At 40.9% G+C, this 23,356-nt stretch overlaps 4 protein-coding genes across 4 annotated transcripts in view; 3 read left to right on the top strand and 1 right to left on the bottom strand.

The window, feature by feature from the left end:
• The window catches only part of LOC310727327 (HEAT repeat-containing protein 4-like), a 6,963-nt gene extending 4,746 nt beyond the window's left edge, over positions 1-2,217 (top strand). Inside the window, exons 8-13 of the mRNA XM_083543698.1 lie at positions 102-220; positions 317-497; positions 655-724; positions 1,206-1,395; positions 1,517-1,589; positions 1,700-2,217. Of these exons, the coding sequence (XP_083399824.1) occupies positions 102-220; positions 317-497; positions 655-724; positions 1,206-1,395; positions 1,517-1,589; positions 1,700-1,795 (729 nt within the window). The 3' untranslated portion in view covers positions 1,796-2,217. The remainder of the gene's footprint in view (positions 1-101; positions 221-316; positions 498-654; positions 725-1,205; positions 1,396-1,516; positions 1,590-1,699) is intronic.
• Positions 2,036-11,344, bottom strand: haus2 (HAUS augmin like complex subunit 2). Its single transcript, XM_083543815.1, has 7 exons — positions 9,952-11,344; positions 9,102-9,846; positions 8,917-9,012; positions 7,383-7,452; positions 7,163-7,295; positions 6,890-6,998; positions 2,036-2,444 (listed from the first exon to the last, which is right to left on the bottom strand). Exons 2-7 carry the CDS (start codon positions 9,186-9,188, stop codon positions 2,340-2,342), a joined length of 600 nt encoding a protein of 199 aa, XP_083399941.1. The 5' UTR covers positions 9,189-9,846; positions 9,952-11,344; the 3' UTR covers positions 2,036-2,339.
• adprs (ADP-ribosylserine hydrolase) lies at positions 11,226-23,356 on the top strand (the record flags this gene model as incomplete). Its single annotated transcript, XM_083543737.1, has 6 exons — positions 11,226-11,412; positions 13,485-13,581; positions 13,692-13,899; positions 15,102-15,289; positions 22,556-22,656; positions 22,747-23,356. 6 exons carry the CDS (start codon positions 11,226-11,228, stop codon positions 23,067-23,069), a joined length of 1,104 nt encoding a protein of 367 aa, XP_083399863.1. The 3' UTR covers positions 23,070-23,356.
• The window catches only part of LOC310727724 (uncharacterized protein), a gene marked incomplete at its 5' end in the record, with an annotated part of 109,714 nt that continues 102,781 nt past the window's right edge, over positions 16,424-23,356 (top strand). The window contains 2 exons of the mRNA XM_083544471.1: positions 16,424-16,500; positions 17,130-20,151. Of these exons, the coding sequence (XP_083400597.1) occupies positions 16,424-16,500; positions 17,130-18,303 (1,251 nt within the window). The 3' untranslated portion in view covers positions 18,304-20,151. The remainder of the gene's footprint in view (positions 16,501-17,129; positions 20,152-23,356) is intronic.

Genomic DNA, 23,356 nt, shown 5'->3' with positions numbered 1-23,356 from the left:
AGCAAACTCCGACCAAACATGTACTTAAGTTGAATGTTTCAAAAAGGCTGTAAAGTAAACAGAAATGTGAAAATAATTCATGACTATTGGATCTTATACAGGATCTGACCAACAAATTGCTGTACTTGATGTGGAATGACTGGAATGGTTTGGTGCGTCAGGCAGCAGTAGAGGCTCTGGGTAAAATGGGATTAGGCAGTGCCATACACAATGAACTGAGGTACTAGACTCACAGGACAGAAAAAAAAAACATACATAGCTACAGCTCATGATGCTTGAAAGTTGATTGGAATTATTATTTTTTTTTTTGCGATAGTGCCAAACTACACGAGGGTCCAACGTCTGGGCGGGTCCAGGCATTAATTCTTATTGGTCAGCTGAAGATAATGACAGCTAAACTGCTGGCCAGTTTCTTACGTTGCCTGACTGATGAATTTGTTGTTGTACGTAAACAAGCCTGTTCAACTGCTGCCTCTCTCATGATCAAAGATAAGATGGTAAGGCTGCTAGGGTTGCCATGTCATGCATAACATGATGTATATTAATAGAACGCAAACTGAGAAAAGTTGAATAAATCAGAGAATGTTGTAAGCAACATACGTTTCATAACTCAAAGGTTCGTTTTAATTTATTTTCCATTTCCATTTTTTTTAGATCCAGAAAAATCTGTTTCACTTAATGCAGAATGACTCATCCTGTGAGGTGAAGGTAGCAGCGATAAATGGTGAGTTTGATTCAGGAGGCACAGACCTCTTAAGCCATTAAAAAAAAAAAGGCATTAGCCATTTAAAAAATATATATATAAAGATAGAAATTATTTTTGCATCAAAAGCTTAATTTAGATACTTAGGCTCCATTTAACCGTTCAAAAAATGTTCGTCTCTTTATTAGTTCTTTTAGACATTCCTGATTATATTCTGCATGCTCTTAAGCACTGCTCTTACCAGCAGAAACCCATATTGCTCAAGCTACTAAACAATGGTGGCTTGTTTCCTTGCACCAAAGCCCTTTAAGCTATGGTTATCTCCCAAAGTGCTTTACTTCTATTTTGCATAAAGTTAAACAGCCTTGTTGTGTAGCAATCACTTTGCCTACTACCGCTAAAAATCAGTAGCTCCTTACGGAAAATGAATGCCGCCTGACTACTTTGCATGTTGCACTGCTCCTGATGTGAGCACAGGATAATCCTTGAATATTTTATGTAGCTTTGGGAAGGATCGGTTGGCTGACTCCTACGCTCCAGAGGCTTTTACTGTGGGCAGTACAAAATGAGGAGGATCCCAGTGTGCGCATTGTTGCCTGTGAGGCCCTGAAGACGCTAGGGGTCAAATGTTCTGAGCTCCAGAATCTTCTGCAGGAACGCCTTAACCTGGAAACCAACGCCCAAGTTCATAGGTCTGTCATAGGCCAAATAAATTGCAGAATATAACCTGTACACTGGGAGATGGGCAAATTGTGTAGCAATTTGTTATAACACAAACATTGGCTATTCAAGTTTTATTTTTTTTTAACTAAGGCACATTGAGGATCTGATGAAACACTATGGCTACAGCCAAGATATAAGCATGTTCCACATGATCACAGAGCAGGTATGTGTGCTGAATACTAGATTATTAGGTCTGATACTTTAGGTTATTCATACTATACAAAATGGCTTATTGTGCATAAAGTCTGTTTCTCTTGCTCTGCTGATGTGTAGGTACAAAAGCTCTGCACAAAGAGGAACATCGCAGAGAAACTGCTGTTACTAGATGACCTGAAACAGCAAACGAAGGAAAACGGCAGCCATATCTAAACTAGTGCATGAAAGATTCAGAGGTGGAGGACCCTAGAAATTAATTATTTCACAATTCCTGTCAGTCGTTGTATAGACAGACAGACAGACAGACAGACAGACAGATTTGGACATGTAAATGTCCAGACAGGATTAAATTAGTTTACAATGACTGAGATATATTTAATTCATTATAGTAGTTTTATAATTGTATAGTAGTAATGTCATAGTTCATAATCCAGCCCACAAAACAATACAACATGTAATAGAAAGTGTTTATTTAAGCATTTACAAAGTAAAGTAAACCACTCATACATAACACACAACATATTTACAGACACTGTGCATAATACTGTTTGTGTTTCCTGTTTTCCTCCAACATTTGTTTTAGATTTACGTTGACACCTAAAAGAAACCATAACCAACAATTTGCTTCATGTGAAGAGAATTGTATTGTAAATGAAGCAATGAATAATGAATTACAATTTAAATTTGATTACATTATGTGACAACTTATGTCATTTTATAACATTTTGTTGGATGGGCCCTGCAGTTTAACATTCTCTCAGCTGGACATTTTGTCCTCTGGCGTGCTACTCCGCTGTAGAACTTGCTTTGTCAGACTCTCCACCTCTGTGACTTGAGCCAGAAGCTGAATCATGCCATTATTCTGATTATAAGATAAAAACAGACCCGTTTAACAAAACACTCTGGCAACAATATAGCATGATGAAAATAGTTAAGATGAGAAACTACTGAAGTGCAAGATGTTTGATTATATCATATGGATTTCCTAAAGGACAACATGCCTACTAACAAAATAAATTCAATTTATAAAACCTTACTAATTATCTGATCAGAACACTATAGACTTTTAGGTATGAAGTCTGACAAACCTTGTGCAAAAAAGATCTCGAACTCTGAAAAAACGATGATTCAAAGTTCTTCAGAGAAGAGTGCAACAAAGTGTAAAAATCCAAAAACCTTCACAAAACTTGAGAGTGAAACATTTAATTTAGATTTATCTTTGTCTAAGTAGATTAAACACTAGGGGTATAACAGTACACATGTACTAAATGCAATCCTTGTTTTATGTGCGGAACATAGTTGAAATCTAAGTTTCCACACAAACATTAAGTGGCCGACCTGCAAGTTTGTTTAATCTCCACTTCGCACGGTCACTGTGGCTACTCGATCTGCACAGGAAACAAACACTCTTAAAAGGAAAAACTCCAATTCTGCATATCGAGGGATTGAATGAATGAATGAATGAAGGATGGATGGAATGAATTCATTCATTTATGAATAAATAAATTAAATAAATAACTATCTTGTGTTTTTTAAATGTACACAATTTGTACATTTTGTACAATTTGTGAAAGTATGCTGAAATATGTAGAACAGTTTTTAGAAAATTAAATATGAAATGGGGGGGGGGGGGTAGTATATATATATATATATATATATATATATATATATATATATATATATCGACATCGACATCGACATAACCGGGTTCCACTGTATATATATATATATATATATATATATACAGTGGAACCCGGTTATGTCGATGTCCCAGGGGGACACCAAAAAGCATCGAGATAACCGATGATCGAGATAAACGATAATCAATATGGCGGCAGTATATTAACGTGCTTGAAATTTCTTTATGTACATGATGTGCGTTAATAAATGAAAATGTGCATGCACGTGTTCTTGGAGTTTTTTTTTTTTTACACAACAGCGTTGCCGCGATTTGTTTGATGAAGGCATGCTATAAAAATACATACAGTACATGTTTATCTGTCAGGAATCCACCTGCCACGCCCCCTTCAGCCCCCTTCAGCGTGTCAGGTGTTTTCTCGCCCGCTTTCTCTGAAGCTCCCGGCTTCAATCGCGCACATATGCTGCTCGTTTATCATCATCACCAGCTCCTATTTAAACTTCCACACTCTCACTGTCCGTTATTGTTGCTATATGTTGGTTCACGGCGGTCGTTGTTATCGCTCATGTGTATCCCGGTACATGTCTTCCCACCGGCACTCTCTCAACGGCTGCTCTTTTCTTCCCAAAGCGCATTATGAAAACCGATTAAAAAATGCTTAGACAAAGCGAGAATTTGGCAGTTCCACTTCATAAACGTCGACTTAATAGGGTTGTCGAGTTAACCGAGGTCGAGATCAATGGGTTCCACTGTATATACACACACTTCGGAATTAACCAAATAGGGGCTAACAAATGTAAACTATTTAATTCAATTTTTCCATTTTAAAAGTTTAATTTAATCAATTCAATTTATGCCAATTAAATCAATATATTACTGTGTATTGTATTTGTTTGATTTATTCCATTTTATTTGATATATAAAAGTTTTTGGAATTGTAAGAATGTAAACTGTTGATGTTCACAAATGTTAATAATAATAATAATAAATGACGTAAAAAAAAAAAAAAAAACGGCTATTTGATGTTTTGCATTTCTTCCCCCTGAATGTACCAAAACTGCTTTTAAAACTGAGGTATGTTACGAACCGTGATTTTACACCCTTATATAAACTGCCGATCAAAATTAGAGAACAATTTATAAACAATTGAACAATTCTGAAATAATGTCATCTTCACTGCTTAACAGTTGAAGGAGTTTTTGTCCTGTCGATACCATGCTACCAGAACATCTTTTCTACAAAATAACTAAGGCATTTAAAAAAAAAAAAAAAACATTATTTTGCAGAAAACACACTGATCAAAATTAGAGAACACTTTCAGATACCTCCCAGTTACAACATCACAAACTCATTCAAGTCCGCCACTGAAGACAAATACAAGCGAGGACAGGATACTGCGGAGGATCTCAATGGGCAATCGTTTCCACACTGCAGCTGGAATTGCTCACCAGTTCAGCGCTGAACAGAGTAAGGATTTGTCTCGTCATACAGTGTCTCGACGTTTAAGAGCATTTGGACTGAAAGCCCACTCTGCAGTGACCAAACCTCTTATTAGCAGAAAGAATCAAAAGACTAGACTAAGCATGTGTGGACAGAGAAGAACTGGTCCAAAGTTCACTTCAGTGATGAAAGCAATTTAATTTATTTGGGTCCGATGGGAAACATTATGTTCGGCGACAAACTGGAGAAACACTGAACCCAAAGTGTGTAAAGAAGTCAGTGAAAAGTGGAGGAGGAAGTGTCATGGTTTGTGGCATGTTTTCAGCAGGAGTTGGGCCTCTTATACAGCTACATGGCAGAGTGAATGCAAATGTTTATCAGAACCTTCTTCAACAACATATGGTTCCTTTCCTGCATTCATCACCCAATCAGCCCACAGTGTTCATGCAGGACAATGCTCCATGTCACACAGCAAAATGGGTAAAGCAGTTCCTTGAAACTGAAAACATTGAAATAATGACATGGCCTGCCCAGAGTCCTGATCTCAACCCAATAGAGAACCTCTGGAAAATCCTTGGTGACAAAGTTATGGCCAAGAAACCCACTACAGTCACCGAACTATGGAGGAGACTGGAAGAGTGGACCAAAATCACACCATAGCAGTGTGAGAGACTAGTGCTGTCCTGTGGCCGCAGATGTGCTGAAGTCATTCAGAGCAGAGGCCTGTACACTTCCTACTAATTGCTGACTGTTGTAACCTTCAGAAAAATTTGTTGTAATCTTTTCCATGCTACAGTCATTGTTGTTCTCTAATTTTAATCAGTGTTTTCTGCAAAATAATGGGGTTTTTAAAATGCCTTAGTTATTTTGTAGAAAAGGTGTTCTGGTAGCATGGTATAGACAGGACAAAATCTCCTTCAACTGTTGAGCAGTGAAGATGACATTATTTCAGAATTGTTCAATTGTTTAGAAATTGTTCTCTAATTTTGATCACCAGTGTACATAATCAGAGTTCAATTTCTGGCTCAGTTCAATTTCATAAATCCAAAAGGAAAAAAGTTTTTTTGTATATCATAAAAATTCTTGTTTAAATCCTATGTCTGCATTCTAACCTATACCATAATACCCAAATAGTTTATACAATTCTGACTAGGGGTGGCACGGTTTTACAAAACCCACAGTTTGGTTCGTATCACGGTTTTAGGGTCACGGTTTTCGGTTCTGTACGGTTCTTGTTGTTATTTTTTATTTAAATCTTCAACACTCCAGAAATATCCTTCAGCATTTGATATATAGTTTATTAGCTTAATTATACACAATTTAGGATACAGTAAACATTTTTGTAATGTAATCATGCACTAACTGAATTTGACTTGACTTTAAGCACATTATTGGGAGCATCTCTGAGTAAAAGCTAGGTGAAATTTTGATACAGCAAGAGAGAAGACATTGATGATGACATGCTTTTCGTTTATTTGGCAAAAAAATTTTGGCAAGAGGGAATATTAAACCGCGGCTCGAGTACATTCATCAGCTGACGAAATCCTTCACACTCAATCACGCTGCACGGTTGCATATCTTTTGCTATAAACATCCCCAATGCTTTAGTTATGGCTATTGCCCTGTCCGACTTCTCACTGAGAGGCTGCTTAAATGCTGCGGACAGTAGAAGTTGTTTCCTAACCGGCTCTCTCCTGTTTGTGCTGTTTGTATCGACACATTGGCGTGATGTCTTCTCAAATGAACTGTCATAGTAGAAGTGTTGCCATTAGCATATTGAATGCATTTTGCACAATGCTTGCACACAGTCGCAGTTCTATCTACTGTTTTATTTCCATTGTCATCGTAAGTAACATGAAATCCAAAATGTTCCCACACACTGGATTTGAACGACGCGGGCGCATCCGCCAACTCCGTGCAGCCTTCATTATCTCCTCCACTTGCCATTTCTGCAGCACTCCTTACTCAACCTTTACTGTCTATATGTATGTTCACGCGAAACTGTCTGAGGCGAAACTGAGCACGGGGCTACATTGCGCATGCGTCGAACCGTGCGACGCACACACGAACCGAACCGAGACAAGCGAACCGAACTGTTCGGGTGTTTTTCCATGTAGCGTGCCACCCCTAATTCTGACCCGTGCTATGTGCATGTGGAACATAAAGACTATTATAATTAATATAATAATAGTAAGACATTTTTTATTGTGTCTAAATATGTTATTTACCAGATTACACAGTGATTCATCAGTTGATGGAATTGATTGGATCCTCTTCATTTTCATCTCCAAAGTCTCAATAAACTCAACCACCATTGCCATGAGTGTGACCACATATCTGAAATAACATAGGAAACAAGTGTTGTTTATAAACAGTTTCTGTTGCACTGGGATAAAATACATTTCCTGAACCTTAATAATATATAATTATATAATAATAATCAGCTATAATCAGTGCCAGAACACTGTAGAAACCCAGAACACTGGGCGAAGCTCAGTTACCGATGAAGATCAGCCTGTATAGGCAGGTTCTGCTGGCAAAGAGGTTTCATAAGCCTTTGCCGCAAACTCGTCTGTTCTCTCAGCACTTCCTGTAGATGCGACGTGAACTTCTGCATGGATGCAAACCTCTGACCTGTATGTATATACATATAAAAAATATTAAAACTTTGAGTTTTAATACAAACTTACAGAATGCAATAAAGTATTGCTCAGTACTTACTTAGATAATAACTGTGAGTAACATCTGCACTGCTTTTCTCAAGTCTTAACATCTCCAAGTCCAAGCTCACCTAAAATTCATACATGTATGATATGCTTGATGCTGCAAGTAATTTCAAAAGCATGGAGACACATTGCAACAGTTCATTTCACTCCTAGACCTTCAGTGATAGGTCATTAATACCATGATTAAATAAAACATCAATATGGTAGAGAAAGGCAGTACAACAGAGCGCTGCATCACAGAAAGGAATCTCATGCAGTAAAATGAATGTCATTGCTAAAGCAAGAAACCCAATCAGCACGATTCCTCAAGTCTCTTTTCACTGCAGCCACAGCTGCGCCGCATACGTCATTCTCTAGCACAAGCATCAATATTAACCTCGTAAAAGGACCCTGGGTTTCCTGTGCATTTTCCCCTCTTATGCATTACGGTTTTCCTGGGGATTTGAAATAAGGGCCAAGTTGTGGGTTTCGTGCAAATTCTACAAAAAAAAATTGCAAACGTATGAACGGTTCACGAAAAAGCTTAAGAACTGTTTTGAACCGCTTTAACTGACCTTTCCTTACTATGTCCAGCTTTTCTTGAAACACCCATCTTGTAAATGTCCCTGTAAATATATCTGTGACCAAATCAATTTCTTCTCCAAGTCTCCTAGACTTTGTGTAATAAAAAAAAAAAAAAAAACAGCTATTGAATCTACATGAACATATTTTAGCTTGTGCAGTTTGTTAAAGATGCGGTTTGCTAGCTCTAGATAGCGCACGCTTTGATCGTCCAATCAAAGTCAAGTCAAGTTTATTTCTATAGCGCTTTTTACAACAGACATTGTCTCAAAGCAGCTTTACAGAAATCAATAGTTAGGGTGAACAATGTGTATTTATCCCTGAGCAGCCGTGGCAAAGAAAAACTCCTTTAGATGTTATGAGGAAGAAACCTTGAGAGGAACCAGACTCAAAAGGGGAACCCATCCTCATTTGGGTGACATCAAGCGTGTGATCATAAATCTTTCAACAATACAGAACACTGGAGAGTGAGAACTAACATGAGCACGGGAGTGTGTGATAAGTAATGTTCTTTCTACAGTCTTATACAGTCATTATGGTTATAAAACTAGGAGCTACTGAGCAACTCAAAGGACGCTAAAATGCCAACATCATTGGACACCTGCTGGATGGCCCCAGTTTCGCAAAATCTAAATCTGATTGGTTTTAGAACAATTGATTTGAGAAAGGTGCCTGTACTCCTCGTTTTCTAAAGGCCTTTACGGCAGATTGTGGTAACCCAGGCAACAGGTCATGTGACAGCTCATAATCTGATTGGATCTGATTCCAACATAAACAGACACTCCTAGATGCAGCACACCTGAGAGAAAGGCTAAGAAATAAAGAGAATACACTATTAAGAATAGTTTAATGTGTTCATGGACAGAAATGTGTTGTCAATGATTCAAGGCCTTGCTAGTCTTAACAGCCCACCACTGTGAATCAAATATACACTGAAGCAAAGTATAAATATATAATGTTTTCCATACCTGGTCAATCTCATGCTTGATTTGATTTAGTTGCTCGATTTCATGAAGACGTGGGGAAAATATGTCTGGCTCTCGTGTTACATTATCAAGCTCTTTCTGCGGACGGAAAAAAAAACACGTATGTTCCAAATAATTTGTCAATTTAATAGATGATATCAGAATATACAGATAAATGATCTCTTTACCTGAGACATTGTGCCTGAGGCTACACATTTTGCCAGGATCCTCGCTGCCGGAGTCACTGGATGAGGATTTAGTTCCAAAGTATCCATGAAGAAAGTACCAAAGACTAACAAAACAAACTAGCTAGCTTGCTAACAATGAATATCACGAAGTTAAACGCCGTGTGTTGACTTGATTTCCAACACAACGAAACAAGAAATTAGTACTTGTTAATTTTTTCTCTATAATATGATTTTAAAGTCACTAAAAACTTTGAAACAACGAGCAGAACAACGTGCTCGTGCCCGAAGCGTTTGTTAGACGCGGTGAAAGTGTTTTTGAACGAGCCCGCCTCTTCGGTGTGTTCAGACTGTCCAATCTGCGCAGCACACCTCTCACTAGTGAGGGAAAAATCCATTTTAGTGATTCGGATCTTTGAATCCCTTTCATTCAAATGAACGCAACATTTTATTTGTTCATTTTGTCATTTAGTTCATTTCGTTCCAATAATCAGAAATAAAATAATCACGTTCAAAATGCAAATCAACATTCACGGACTTTGATTATAGTTCCAATAATAAAAGTATTTTCCCCCTTGATCTTCTGATCCGAGTCGTTAGTTGTTTTCTCACGTGACTCCCATAATTATTGTAACAATATTGTCAAGATTCCGAACAAAAAAACGGATCTATTGCTTTGTGTAGCGTATATAGGAGTCATGTAAAAAAAAAATAATAATGACTCGGACCCTATGACTCATGACGTGAACTACTCAATTCTGTTTCCTGTGTAATGCCCTGCATGGCGTCAAGTGATAAAAGAACAAACGACTGGGACTAAAAAAGTGGAGCTACTCAATTCTGTTTCTTGTACATAATCTACAGACATGTTGTGATACCTTGCTCAAGTGCGTCCAGTAAAAAAAATTATGAGTCACTCTTCAAAAACGACTCGTTCTTCTGACTCACATTAAAGAATCATTTAAACTGAACGAATCTTGTGCATGGACGTTATTACTACCTGTCATTAAAAGCTCTGAATGTATGCAGTGTTTCTCTACTTTCTGTAAATCCCTCAACCTACAGCTCATAAACTTTCTGAAGTAGTTTTAATAAGATGTGTTCGTGATAGAATGTCTCGAAGGTGGTGTACAGACCAGTTCAACAGCCATTCGTTCTGGTCCTTGGACATTTCCGGTTATCTAAGGCGGACATTCAAAACATCGGAGGGAGAACAGTTTATTTATTCTCGCGATTAAAAATGTCAAAATGAAAACTAAGACCCAATTAAAGAGTTTAGATTTCAGAAAAAGCAAACCATGACGTGGGTGAGGATATTAATATAAAACGACAAGTTAACCTGCGTTCAATTGCACTGATAACTGCCACGGTTACCATAGCAACGGACGTTTTTAACAGCGCGTGACACTCCAATCTCAGGAAACACAAGATCCACATCATCCACATTGTATGAACGAAATGTTTTCGACTTTTTGTAATCGGTCTCAACCAGATCAATGTCTGGATACAACACTTCATGTTCTGAAAACTGAAAAATTTGTCGCCTCAATGTCTGATTTCAAGCGGTCCAATTCCACTCAAATTCTACGTTATCATCCATGTTTAGCTTTTATAAATATCTTAACTGTTCTGTTTTCATCACAACGCGTTTATTATTGTTTACCCCCTACCATTATTCTATAAATTCAGCAGTTTGATGTGAATCTGCGCAGCACTCGGTTGTACAGACGTTCCCTTTTCCTGCCGCTTCAGCTCCCTTAAATTATGTTGTAAACAGACCTCGACTTTTTTTACTCTACGCTATTATATAATTTAACCACAAACAATCAATTTCGAAATGGATAACTTGGTTAGAATATTGTACGATTTCAGTCTAAAACTAAAAACGCACTCGAGTTGATCAAAATCACCCAAATGACTTGTGCATGCGGTGTGTATTCGAGGTGGTATGGTAGGTAAGCGGGTCAAACAATGACAGCGCGTCGACAGGAAGGGAATCGAAAGTGTAGCAGAGGACGTCATAGTGTTTAATATACGCACTGTGTGTCCACGCGTTAAAAAATAATAATAAGTGTGTGTGTGTGTGTGTGTGTGTGTGTGTGTGTGTGTTGAGTGATTAGTTGAAGGATGTCGATGGCAGCTCGGGTCGCTGCAGCAGGAGCTCCGGTGTCGCTGCTGTCGCGGTTCCGCGGCGCGCTGGCGGCCGCAGTGCTGGGGGATTGTGTAGGCGGTGAATTTGAAGGCGCAGAGGAGGTTCCTCTAGACCGGGTTCTTCAGCATCTCAGTGGACTGGAAGACGAAACACGGGGTGATGGTGAGGATCAGCAGCCAAACACTCATCATGTCAATCATATCCTACATACACGTGGGTTTTACCAGTACGATCCCACTCCATTTACTGCTGAATGAGCATCTCCAGGTGTTTTCAGATGTCTTCAGCTTTGTCTGTATTACACATCCATATCAAGAATACAAATGGCTTTATAAAAGGTGACTAAATGTGTGAACAAAAACATAATTTTGCCTTTATATTCTTTACATTTAATATTCTGTACGAAAGGTGTACATTAAAGTTGTTCAGTATAACTGACATCATCACTCTGTACAACTGTGGTGAGCAGAAAAGCATCTCAGCCTGCACAAAACATCTAGCATTGAGGTGGTTGGGTTCCAGCAGCAGAAGACCATATCAGGTTTCCTGATGTCCTGTGAAACATGAAAAAGATTCTGAGCTCCAGTGGTTAAGGCGCTGGGTTACTGATCGGAAGGTCGGGGGTTCAAGCCCCGGTTCTGGTATCGCTAAGCTGCCACTCTTGGGCCCTTGAGCAAGGCCCTTAACCCTCTGTACTCCAGGGGCACAGGATCATGGCTTCTGACCAAGATGGGATATGCGAAGAACAAAATTTTACTGTGCTGTAATGTATATGTGACAAAAGGCTATTCTATTCATGGACTCATGCTCAACCAGACTGGACAGCTCATGATGAGATGAAAAAGAAATCAACAGGTCTTTTCCCAGTCTGTTCATTGTGCCCATCATAGCCTCAGGTTTTAGTTCTTGGCTAACAGGATGGGATCCTGATGTGTGGTGCCATTTACCTCAAGTTTATGTCTGTGGGCAGGAGTGAGAGGAGGGTTCATGCAGTCATTCTCTAAAAGACGCTGAACAATTTTCTTTTTGCACTTTTCAGTTTTCTTGAGCAAGGACCACTAACCTTTTGTACACCACGGACCAGTTCCATTCCAAAAATAAATTTTTGCAGACTGGCTGGTGGGGTGTGTGTGTGAGTGTGGGTGGGGTCAGGGTTGATGGCTGTTTGTATAACCCTGACCATATATAATATCAGATTGTGTCGTATGTAAATTAGGATAGTGGCACTTAAGGGGGCACAGTAAATAATAGTGTCATATCTAACGTCATTTTCCCTCTATAACGTTCTTGCAAACCTGGTAGCAACTCCTCCACTGCCCAGTAAGGGGTTGTGACCCAGTGGATGTTCACCCATGTTCTGGAGCACATGGTTGCATTGCCCAAGAAACCAACCTACTTTTTTTTTATTATCATGTAACTCAGCTGAAATTGTTACTAGTACTGGTTCTCTCAGTACCATGATTTGTATACAGTGGTACCTCAGAATACGAATTTAATTCATTCCAGAACACAATATTCGTATACTAATACGAATTTCCCAATAAGAAATAATGTAAAGTGGGATAATTCGTTCTAAACGACCCCAAATATTAATATAAAAATAAAAATACAACCAATATGCAGTAATATTATTCAGTTTTTAGCATTTAATAATGGTGCCTTAATATCTAAAAGAGGAATTTATTATGTTTACTTGGTACTTTAACTTCGAAAAAGAGTGAACACTGGCATGATGGAGATGATGTTCGGAGGAGAAGGCGGGAGAATTATTGTTTGGAAGGAGACGAATCTCACTACGATATAATAGGCACGGTATAGTGTATGCGATACTGTTCAGTGATGAATATCAACGAAACAAACACACAGCAATAAACACAGCGCTAAGACACTGATCTCACTAGCACGTGGCATGGAAGAGCTTGAGAGGCAGTACGGATGAACCATCGTCCCTTTGAATTTTAGCCTTCAAAATTCGGATGATTCGTATTCAGAAGTTTTATGCGTAAACCGAAATGAAAATTTTGATGAATTTTGAGTCGTATTTCGAATTATACATATTCGGGGGTCTTCATATTCAGAGGTATCACTGTATCTAAATTTTACTACCATTAATTTATTGAATCTTATTGAAAAATGATCTGATACTGTTGCAGTATTTCAGGCTGTGTGATACTCGTTTTTGTGTAGCACTATATCTAAAATAGTGTGTATGTATTTATGTAACTGCACCCCAGGTATATTGCAGTACAGTGATGACACGGCCATGATGCGCTGCGTAGCCCAATCCCTTCTCACCAGGATGGGCTTTGATGAACAAGACATGGCTCGCAGGTACATGTATTTTTGAAATTACAGTATCATTTCAAAACTTTAGACAGTAGACTGGGCTTTAAATTTGTCTGCTGTGTCCTAATGCATGCCCCTTTTCCCTTATAATACAGTTTTGCAAAAGAGTATAGCCTCGCTCCAGGCCGTGGCTACGGATCAGGAGTTATTCAGGTTCTGCGAAAGCTTGCGTCACCTCACCTCAACGATGTCTTTCAGCCAGCACGTGCTCAGTTTGGTGGACGCGGATCATTTGGCAACGGAGGAGCAATGAGAGCAGCACCTTTTGCACTTGCCTTCAGGAATGTGGCAGATGTGATGAGGGTGAGAAACAGGCCTTAATATTATTTGCTGATCTCAGTTGCAGTATCCATCTGACCTAATTTTGGAGTCAACAACTGAATACAAATTGAATGTAAAAGAGGTATTACAATTGCTAGCCTCAGTGTTCTAAGGTACTTTTGGGCATTTTGGTAAAAAAAAAAAAAAATTATTTAATATATATGTTTTTGGTGCTATTGTCTATACTTTTGGTATATTACTATAATATATATACTTTTGGTATATTACTTTTTTAAAAAAAAACATTATTAACATTTGGATTTATAAGGTTCTGTCATCAGTAAATCGTCATCAAGTAAAAGCACAACATGGGCCTCATATAATCAGTATTAAAACTTACATTTAACACTGTGACAAGAGCTCCATTCAATTAATAAGAAGTGTATGAGTACTCACTAGTTTTACAGGGTATTAATATTCTGGCATGAGTCTTGCAGACATTAGAACATTAGATAAATATAGCATTGAAGATTACTGATTATGCCGTTTAATGCTAATGTCCTTTATTAACTGAACTTTCCGGTGTAACCTGTGAACGACGGCCCCCAGACTTCAAAGATGTATATGTGTGTTTGCACAGAAACACATTAATATTAATAAATGTTCAAAACCTTCTTTCTAATAGTCTCAGAATATTTCTAGCGTTAATCTGAAGTAACAATGCGGTTAATGTACATTTCCACACTTTAGAGAAAAGCTAATTTTCAAATTTATATAATCAGACAAAGTGCACACACACAGTAAAGAAAATTTCAGGGATGAAATACACGATAAATGCATTTTTCTTTTAACTACACTTTTTTAAGATTTTGCTTTGCTTTTTGCTCTTATATAAAATGTCGTTGGGTCACATCGCCTGCCTCATATTTTGTTAGCAAATCCTGATTAAGTTTTCATATTTGTACTAATCTTCCTTTCTTGTATGTATTTAAAATCCAGTCACCAGTGCTGTGTTTCTGACACCTCTGATGTTGGTTTGCACATGTGGTGAAAAGGCTGATGCACAGACTTAGCAGATGATTGCAAATGCACAATTTAGACAAATGCCCATGTTGCTAGTGCCAGAGTCCAATACTGGTTGATCACAAGCAAGCTTTTTGTTCAGAAATCTCATTACTAAGCTATGATTTTACTGAGCTATAACTTTCTTTAACACTGTTTTCTGTGTCTTTCTTTGATCGCAGTATGCAAGGTTTGGTGCGATGCTCACCCACTCCTGCTCTTTGGGCTATAATGGTGCTGTACTACAGGCCCTCGCTGTTTACTTGTCGCTACAAGGAGATCTGGCAATACCGCAAAAATTCATCAGTAAACTCATCTCAGAAATGGAGGAAATGGAGAACGATGAGACGGCCCATAACGACGCCAAAGTGTGAGTCATCATGTAGCATGAATTATAGTGCAGTATCTGTTGTATGGATCTAATGAATGATTCTCTGTAAATCGTCACATTGGTGCTGGGAGTGTATCAATAATCCATTTGTAACAAGTGGCACAAAAATAAGTCACATTTTAGCAACCATTTTATTATATCTTCTCAAGGGACAATTCTATAGAAATTATATTTGGATATATTTTAGTCAATGTGAAGCTTGTATAAGAGTATTGATTTACTGACCTCTAAAAATAACTCAACATTCAGCCATTATTGTGTGATAACAGCATAAGTAATCATGTCAAAACTGTGTCCCAAGTGTCACTATTTTGAGTGAATTCACCTGAGCTGCACAGGTTGTTGCTGGGATCCTCTTCCACTCCTTTATAATAATATCACAGAGCTGCTGGATGTTATACATATGACGCATTGCTTGAGGATGCCTCACAGGTGCTCAATAGGGTTCAGGTCTGGAGACTTACATGGCCACTCCTTCACCTTCACCTTTACCTTCACTTCCTTAGCAGGGCAGTTGTTATCTTGGCGGCATGTTTGGTGTCATTATTATGTTGGTAAACTTCTTTTCAGCCCAGTTTCTAAAGGGAGGGTGTCATGTTCTTCTTCAGAATGTCACAGTACATGTTGGAATCCATGTTTCCCTCAATGAATCACAGCTCCCCAGAAGCAGCAGCACTCATGCAGCCCCAGACCATGATGCTACCACCACCACCACGCTTGCATGTAGGCAAGACACAGTTTTCTTGATACTCTTCTCAGGGCGTTGCCAAACATGCTGGACAACATCTGAGTCAAAGTTTATCTTAGTTTCATCAGACCACAGGACATGGTCCAGCGGGTTCTCATCAGTCCTGCCATATCAGAACCACTAGCTAGATAAGGAATTAATGCTGTATTACACCTTACTATCAGAAGAGTTACTTAAGTGCTTGACGAGATCTAGTAAAGAGGCCGTTCCTCTGATTACGTATATTAATCCGGATATAGGTCCAGTCAGAGGCAAGTGTTTGTCCATACACGTATTCTTGTGTGTGTGTTATAGACGCAGAATCTGTTGTATGGAAATTGTTAATGAAACTGCAGTCACAATAACATGAAGGTGAACATATTGAGATGATAGTGGACTTCAGGAGAAACACCCCTGGATTTTCACCTCTTACCATCCTAAACAGCACTGTGGGCTCAGTGGAGTCAGTTGTGGATCTACCCTATCTAACTGTTGATTCAGTTTTACTCAGCCGTCATTGAGCCTGTCATGTGTACATTGACTCCTGTCTGGTTTGGTTCCTCTAGCAATCAAGCTTTAGAAGACTATATTCCTGACCCCTGAAAGGATTATTGGTGCTCCTCTGCCGTCTCTTTACAAATGTACAGCACCATAGTGAGGAAAAAGCATCCAGTTCACCATGGACATCATACACCCATCTCACCACCTTTATAAACTTCTGCTTCTGGTTGGCACTACTGAACACCAAGCCCCAGACTCAAGATACAAGAACAGTTTTTTTCTAGAGGTCGACCGATTATTTAACGATTCTTTAATGAATCAGCATTGGCCGATTATTAGGCAGGCACATCTTAGACGCCAAACCGCACGTGTACGTTTTGCACTTGTGGGAGAGAACACAGCTCTCTCATACCAGCAGGTGGCAGTAGTCTGCATTCGGCATCCAAGCAGGGAAACCAAAAGAGCTAGAACTGTAAATATCTAAAGTGAAGAGAGTTTTCACTTGACTCCTGATCATTACTAATTTACCGTAATATAAGCCGCACCCACTGAATTTTACAAAGATTTTTATTTTGAACATGTGTCTGTAAGTTCCAGTGGGCTCACCACCTGCAGGAGGGACCGTAAGGGGCCGGTGCTGAGAGGATCAGGCAGCAGTCGAAGGCGGGGCCCTCGACAACCCGATCCCTGGACACGGAAGCTAGCTCTAGGGACGTGGAATGTCACCTCGCTGGCGGGGAAGGAGCCTGAGCTTGTGCGTGAGGTTGAGAGGTTCCGACTAGAGATAGTCGGGATCACCTCTACGCACGGCTTGGGCTCTGGAACCACACTCCTCGAGAGAGGATGGACTCTTCACCACTCTGGAGTTGCCCATGGTAAAAGGCGGCGGGCTGGTGTGGGTTTGCTTATAGCCCCCCAGCTCAGCCGCCATGTGTTGGAGTTTACCCCGGTGGATGAGAGCGTCGTTTCCCTGCGCCTATGGGTCGGGGATAGGTCTCTCACTGTCGTGTGTGCCTACGGGCCAAACGGCAGTGTAGAGTACCCAGCCTTCTTGTGGTCTCTGGGAGGGGTGCTGGACAGTGCTCCGACTGGGGACTCTGTCGTTCTACTGGGAGACTTCAATGCCTACGTGGGCAGCGACAGTGACACCTGGAGGGGCGTGATTGGGAGGAACGGCCCCCCTGATCTGAACCCGAGTGGTGTTCAGTTATTGGACTTCTTTGCTAGTTACAGTTTGTCCATAACGAACACCATGTTCAAGCATAAGGGTGTCCATCAGTGCACATGGCACCAGGACACCCTAGGCCGTAGGTCGATGATCGACTTTGTGGTCGTTTCATCTGACCTGCGGCCGTATGTCTTGGACACTCGGGTAAAGAGAGGGGCGAAGCTGTCAACTGATCACCACCTGGTGGTGAGTTGGATCCGATGGCGGGGGAGGAAGCTGGACAGACTCGGCAGACCCAAGCGTACTGTGAGGGTCTGCAGGGAACGTTTGGCCGAGTCTCCTGTCAGAGAGATCTTCAACTCCCACCTCTGGCGGAGCTTTGACCGGATCCCGAGGGAGGCCGGAGATATTGAGTCCGAGTGGACCATGTTCTCCACCTCCATTGTCGAAGCGGCCGCTCGGAGCTGTGGCCGTAAGGTCTCCGGTGCCTGTCGAAGGCGGCAATCCCCGAACCCGGTGGTGGAAACCGGAAGAAAGGGATGCCGTCAAGCTGAAGAAGGAGTCCTATCGGGCCTGGTTGGCTTGTGGGACTCCTGAGGCAGCTGACGGGTACCGGCAGGCCAAGCAAACTGCAGCCCGGGTGGTTGTGGAGGCAAAAACTCGGGCCTGGGAGGAGTTCGGTGAGGCCATGGAGAAGGACTATCGGCTGGCCTCGAAGAGATTCTGGCAAACCGTCCGGCGCCTCAGGAGAGGGATACAGTGCCCTACCAATGCTGTTTACAGTGGAGGTGGGGAGCTGTTGACCTCAACTGGGGATGTCGTTGGACGGTGGAAGGAATACTTCGAGGATCCCCTTAATCCCGCCGTCACGTCTTCCATTGAGGAAGCAGAGGCTGAGGGCTCAGAGGTGGACTCGTCCATCACCCAAGCTGAAGTCACGGAGGTAGTAAAGAAACTCCTCGGTGGCAAGGCACCGGGGGTGGATGAGATCCGCCCTGAGTACCTCAAGTCTCTGGATGTTGTGGGGCTGTCTTGGCTGACACGCCTCTGCAGCATCGCGTGGCGGTCGGGGACAGTGCCTCTGGAATGGCAGACCGGGGTGGTGGTCCCTCTTTTCAAGAAGGGGGGACCGGAGGGTGTGTTCCAACTATAGGGAGATCACACTTCTCAGCCTACCTGGGAAAGTCTATGCCAGGGTACTGGAGAGGAGAATACGGCCGATATTAGAACCTCGGATTCAGGAGGAACAGTGTGGTTTTCGTCCAGGCCGTGGAACACTGGACCAGCTCTATACCCCTTTACAGGGTGCTGGAGGGTTCATGGGAGTTTGCCCAACCAGTCGACATGTGTTTTGTGGATTTGGAAAAGGCATTCGACTGTGTCCCTCGCGGCGGCCTGTGGAGGGTGCTCCGGGAGTATGGGGTCCAGGGCCCTTTACTAAGGGCTGTCCGGTCCCTGTACGACCGAAGCAGGAGCTTGGTTTGCATTGCCTGCAGTAAGTCAGACTTGACTCCCGGTGCATGTTGGACTCCGGCAGGGCTGCCCTTTGTCACCGGTTCTGTTCATAATTTTTATGGACAGAATTTCTAGGCGCAGCCAGGGGCCGGAGGGTGTCCGGTTTGGTGACAACACGATTTCGTCTCTGCTCTTTGCAGATGATGTTGTCGTGTTGGCTTCATTAGACCAGGACGTTCAGCACACACTGGGACGGTTTGCAGCCGAGTGTGAAGCGGCTGGGATGAGAATCAGCACCTCCAAATCCGAGGCAATGGTCCTCAGTAGGAAAAGGGTGGCTTGCCCACTTCAGGTTGGTGGAGAGTTCCTGCCGCAAGTGGAGGAGTTTAAGTATCTTGGGGTTTTGTTCACGAGTGAGGGAATGGTGGAACGGGAGATTGACAGACGTATCGGTGCAGCTTCTGCAGTAATGCGGTCGATGTACTGGTCTGTCGTGGTGAAGAAAGAGCTGAGCCGCAAGGCGAAACTCTCGATTTACCGGTCAATCTACGTGCCTACTCTTACCTATGGCATGAGCTCTGGGTCATGACCGAAAGGACAAGATCCCGGATACAGGCGGCCGAAATGAGCTTTCTCCGCAGGGTGGCTGGGCGATCCCAGAGTGAGAAGCTCGGTCACTCGGGAGGAGCTCAGGGTAGAGCCGCTGCTCCTCCACATCGAGAGGGGTCAGCTGAGGTGGCTCGGGCATCTGTTCCGGATGCCTCCTGGACGCCTTCCCGGGAAGGTGTTCCGGGCACGTCCCACTGGGAGGAGACCCCGGGGAAGACCTGAGACATGCTGGAGAGACTATGTCTCCCGGCTGGCCTGGGAACGCCTCGGTGTCCCCCCGGAAGAGTTGGAAGAAGTGTCTAGGGAGAGGGAAGTCTGGGCATCTCTGCTTAGACTGCTGCCCCCGCGACCCGGCCTCGGATAAGCGGGAGAAGATGTAATGTAATGTAATGTGTCTATAAGCCACAGGTTCCTACATTAAAACTAATGAACTTTACACAGGCTTTAATGAAAGATAGTGTCTGTTACAAGGCTTGTATCTAAACAGTAGCCTACCAAGAAAGTCATAGTTCACTGTCTTCCTCCTTCCTTTCACAACTCGAGAGTATTTCTCTCGAGAGTTTTTCTTTTGGCAACGTCGTGCGTTTAAAAATCACCATCAGTGAATCTTTTCTCCCGATGCCGTGCAGAACACAGGTGAAGTGCTTTTTTTTTTATGCCCGGTTGTTTTCATTGTGACGAATGATTTGCATTTCCTGTAGGCAGTCTGAGTGAGCGGCAGGTCAAACGTCAGAGGAACATCATCCATATTTATGATGTGGTGCGGCCCGATTCAGTGGGAGCGCATCTGATTTAATATTAAGAGTTTTATTGGTTCACCTAATCCTGTTCGGCAATTTCATTGGTCTAATGTTATGGGGCTCATTTTTTTGGCATGAAGTTTGTGAAACCGGGACAAACCCAGGAAAAATCCATAAATAAGCCGCTTCATTGTTTAAGCCACGGGGTTCAAAACGCGGGAAAAAAGTAGCGGCTTATAGTCCGGAAAATACGGTACACAACGGATTTGTGTACCTTTTTTGTCTGCAAAGTTGAGATGAGAGAAAGAATGATAACAAGCATGTTCCGGTTTATTTTTTCGGGTGCTCATTCGCTAAGCTAATCAGACAATCGAATTTTCTTTCTTAAAAAAAACGAGCTCCGCAGCTGATTCAACATGTAGAATCAGCTGAGAAACAGCCGATGGCGTCTGACCAGAGCCGATGCTGCTGGAAAAAACTAAATCCGACTGACACTCAAACCGCCCAATATGCCCCCGTCATGCCCCATGAGCTTGTTGTGTACCGGGCTTTAATTTCTTATCGTTAGTTCTTAATCCAGCCATATATGTATGTTTTGGTTAAATATGATGCTGTTTCTGGAGAGAGAATGAGGATGACATTTGGAACTGTATTCTTAGTGAGCCTTCTACGGTGGCCGAGAAGTGCAAAACACATTGACAAATCCGAAAACAAATTAACAAATTGGAGAGAAAAAAACAAATACGAAAACAAAATAACAAACTCGAAAGCAAAATAATAAATTCAAAAACAAATTAACAAACCTAAAAACACAATGACAATTCAGACAAACTGAAAAAGGTAGTTATAGTTTGTGAATGGAAACCTATCGATTATTGAACGAGACACCTGTCATTCAAGATATACAGGAAGTACAACAGTTTCTTCTTGCTTGCCAATGTTTACTTATGTTATTTTCTTATATTTAAAGATGCACTAATCAAAATAAAAAAATAGTTTAAAGTAAATAGAGAACTTTACACATGTACAAGAAACAAAGTGATAAGATTTCATACTTTCTGTATATCTTGAATGACAGGTGTCTCGTCCAATGATCAGTAAGTGTTCCATTCACAAACTATACCTATCTTTTTCAGTTTGTCTGAATTGTCGTTGTGCTTTCGGATTTGTTATTTTTGTTTTCAGATTTGTTAGTGTTTTCTAATTTGTTAATTTGTTTTCCAATTTGTTAATGTTTTTTGCACTTCTCGGCCACCGTAGTCTTCAAACAGCTGTAGTTTAGGCTACAGGTAGGCATGGGTACAAAAACCTGGTAACCAGTGCACTGAATAGGAGGCTTGAGTTGTTCAATAAATGTTTAATTTCTGTATCACGTCTTATTAATTAAGAATGAGATTTTATGGCATTAAGGGGGTAAGAAAGAAAATTCAAGCTGTGCATAAACAAAGGCCTGCAAACCTCCATAATGATGTGAGACATTTACTTCCAGTTAGTTCTGCTCAAGATGCTTCTGCAAGCTATTGAATAATATGTGCTGGTGGTGGTGTTTATCTGGGACTCTATGTATTAAATTCGAAGACCTGATTTTTATTATGTCCTGATATGTAAAACCATATAATTTAAAGAGAGTGTACTCTCATTTTAGCATGACGGTGTGTGTGTGTACATTTAGGTGCAATATGTAACGTGTGAATAATTATTTATTACATAGCATACACTTTCACAATGTATATGCACTTCTTTCCATTTGCATATATATATATATATATATATATATATATATATATATATATATATATATCAGATCTGTAAATTTTTGCCTGTCAAACTGATTGAACCATTTGTTTAAATTATTTCTGTTATTTGTCATTTATATTTTTTGTACCTAGAAAAATTATTTGTGTGTGAGCAATAAGACTAGTTCAGTTCTTGATAATTTTTTATGAAGAATCTATTTTAAGTGAATTATTGAGTGATGTTTTGTTTTGTTCTGCACATAAAAAAAAAAAAAAAAAAAGCACCACCTCATTTGCTTTCAATTGCAGGCTAAAATTGGCTGAATTTCCATATTGTGCACGTTTGCACAGAGTCAAAGAGCTAATGGAGCAGAATAGCGTGAGCATCGAGGAGGTCATATCAAAACTTGGTTAGTGGGAGGTTTATTGTTATTTGCATCATGTTGTTTATCAAGTGCAAGTTTATATATACTGATGTTATTAAGTGTTTCTGTGCACAGGGAACGGCATTGCAGCCCTCGAGTCTGTTCCCACGGCCATCTTCTGTGTGCTGCACTGTTTAGAGCCCCGAGAGGGCCTGCCTGAGCACTATGGAGGCCTGGAGAGGACAATAGCCTACAGCTTAGCGCTGGGAGGTGACACAGACACCATCGCATGCATGGCAGGTGCAATCGCCGGTGCCCATTACGGTATTGATGTCATTCCCCAGAGTTGGTTGAAATGCTGTGAGGGGGCAGAGGAAGCTGAGCAACTGGCTAACCGTCTTTACAAACTCTACAGCATCATGCAGACAGAGGGCGACAATCTGCCACATGACAGCTAAATCTGAAAAACACTGACTGATCCATTAAGCATTATTTCAGACCCATTATATGCATGTAATACATAACAATGCTGAGGGGAAAAAACACAACCCTTGATCATGAGAATTTGTTGTCTTTGTTGTGCAAAAATATTTACAATAAAAAATATAAATCAGTTGCACATTGTCTGTTAAACAATGTGAGGCTAAACTTTTTATTTTTAAAATACCTATTTAAAGGTTAAAGCTTTTTGTAAATTTTGGTGTCCACAGTTCAGCATCTGTAAATAAAATATTTACCAGCTTCA

Source organism: Silurus aristotelis, assembly GCF_946808225.1.
Source record: "Silurus aristotelis genome assembly, chromosome: 6".
Taxonomy (NCBI): Eukaryota; Metazoa; Chordata; class Actinopteri; order Siluriformes; family Siluridae; genus Silurus; species Silurus aristotelis.
Note: the sequence above shows the minus strand (reverse complement) of the source record. Positions and strands in the feature narration are given on the sequence as shown.

What these genes read in the sequence shown, in the direction of transcription:
- haus2 (XM_083543815.1), bottom strand. Translation starts at nt 9,188, where the DNA reads ATGGATACTTTGGAACTAAATCCTCATCCAGTGACTCCGGCAGCGAGG. An exon ending in CCTCAGGCACAATGTCTCAG is followed by an intron (nt 9,013 to 9,101) that starts GTAAAGAGATCA and finishes TTCCGTCCGCAG; the next exon opens with AAAGAGCTTGATAATGTAAC. An exon ending in ATACAGGCTGATCTTCATCG is followed by an intron (nt 6,999 to 7,162) that starts GTAACTGAGCTT and finishes ATGTTATTTCAG; the next exon opens with ATATGTGGTCACACTCATGG.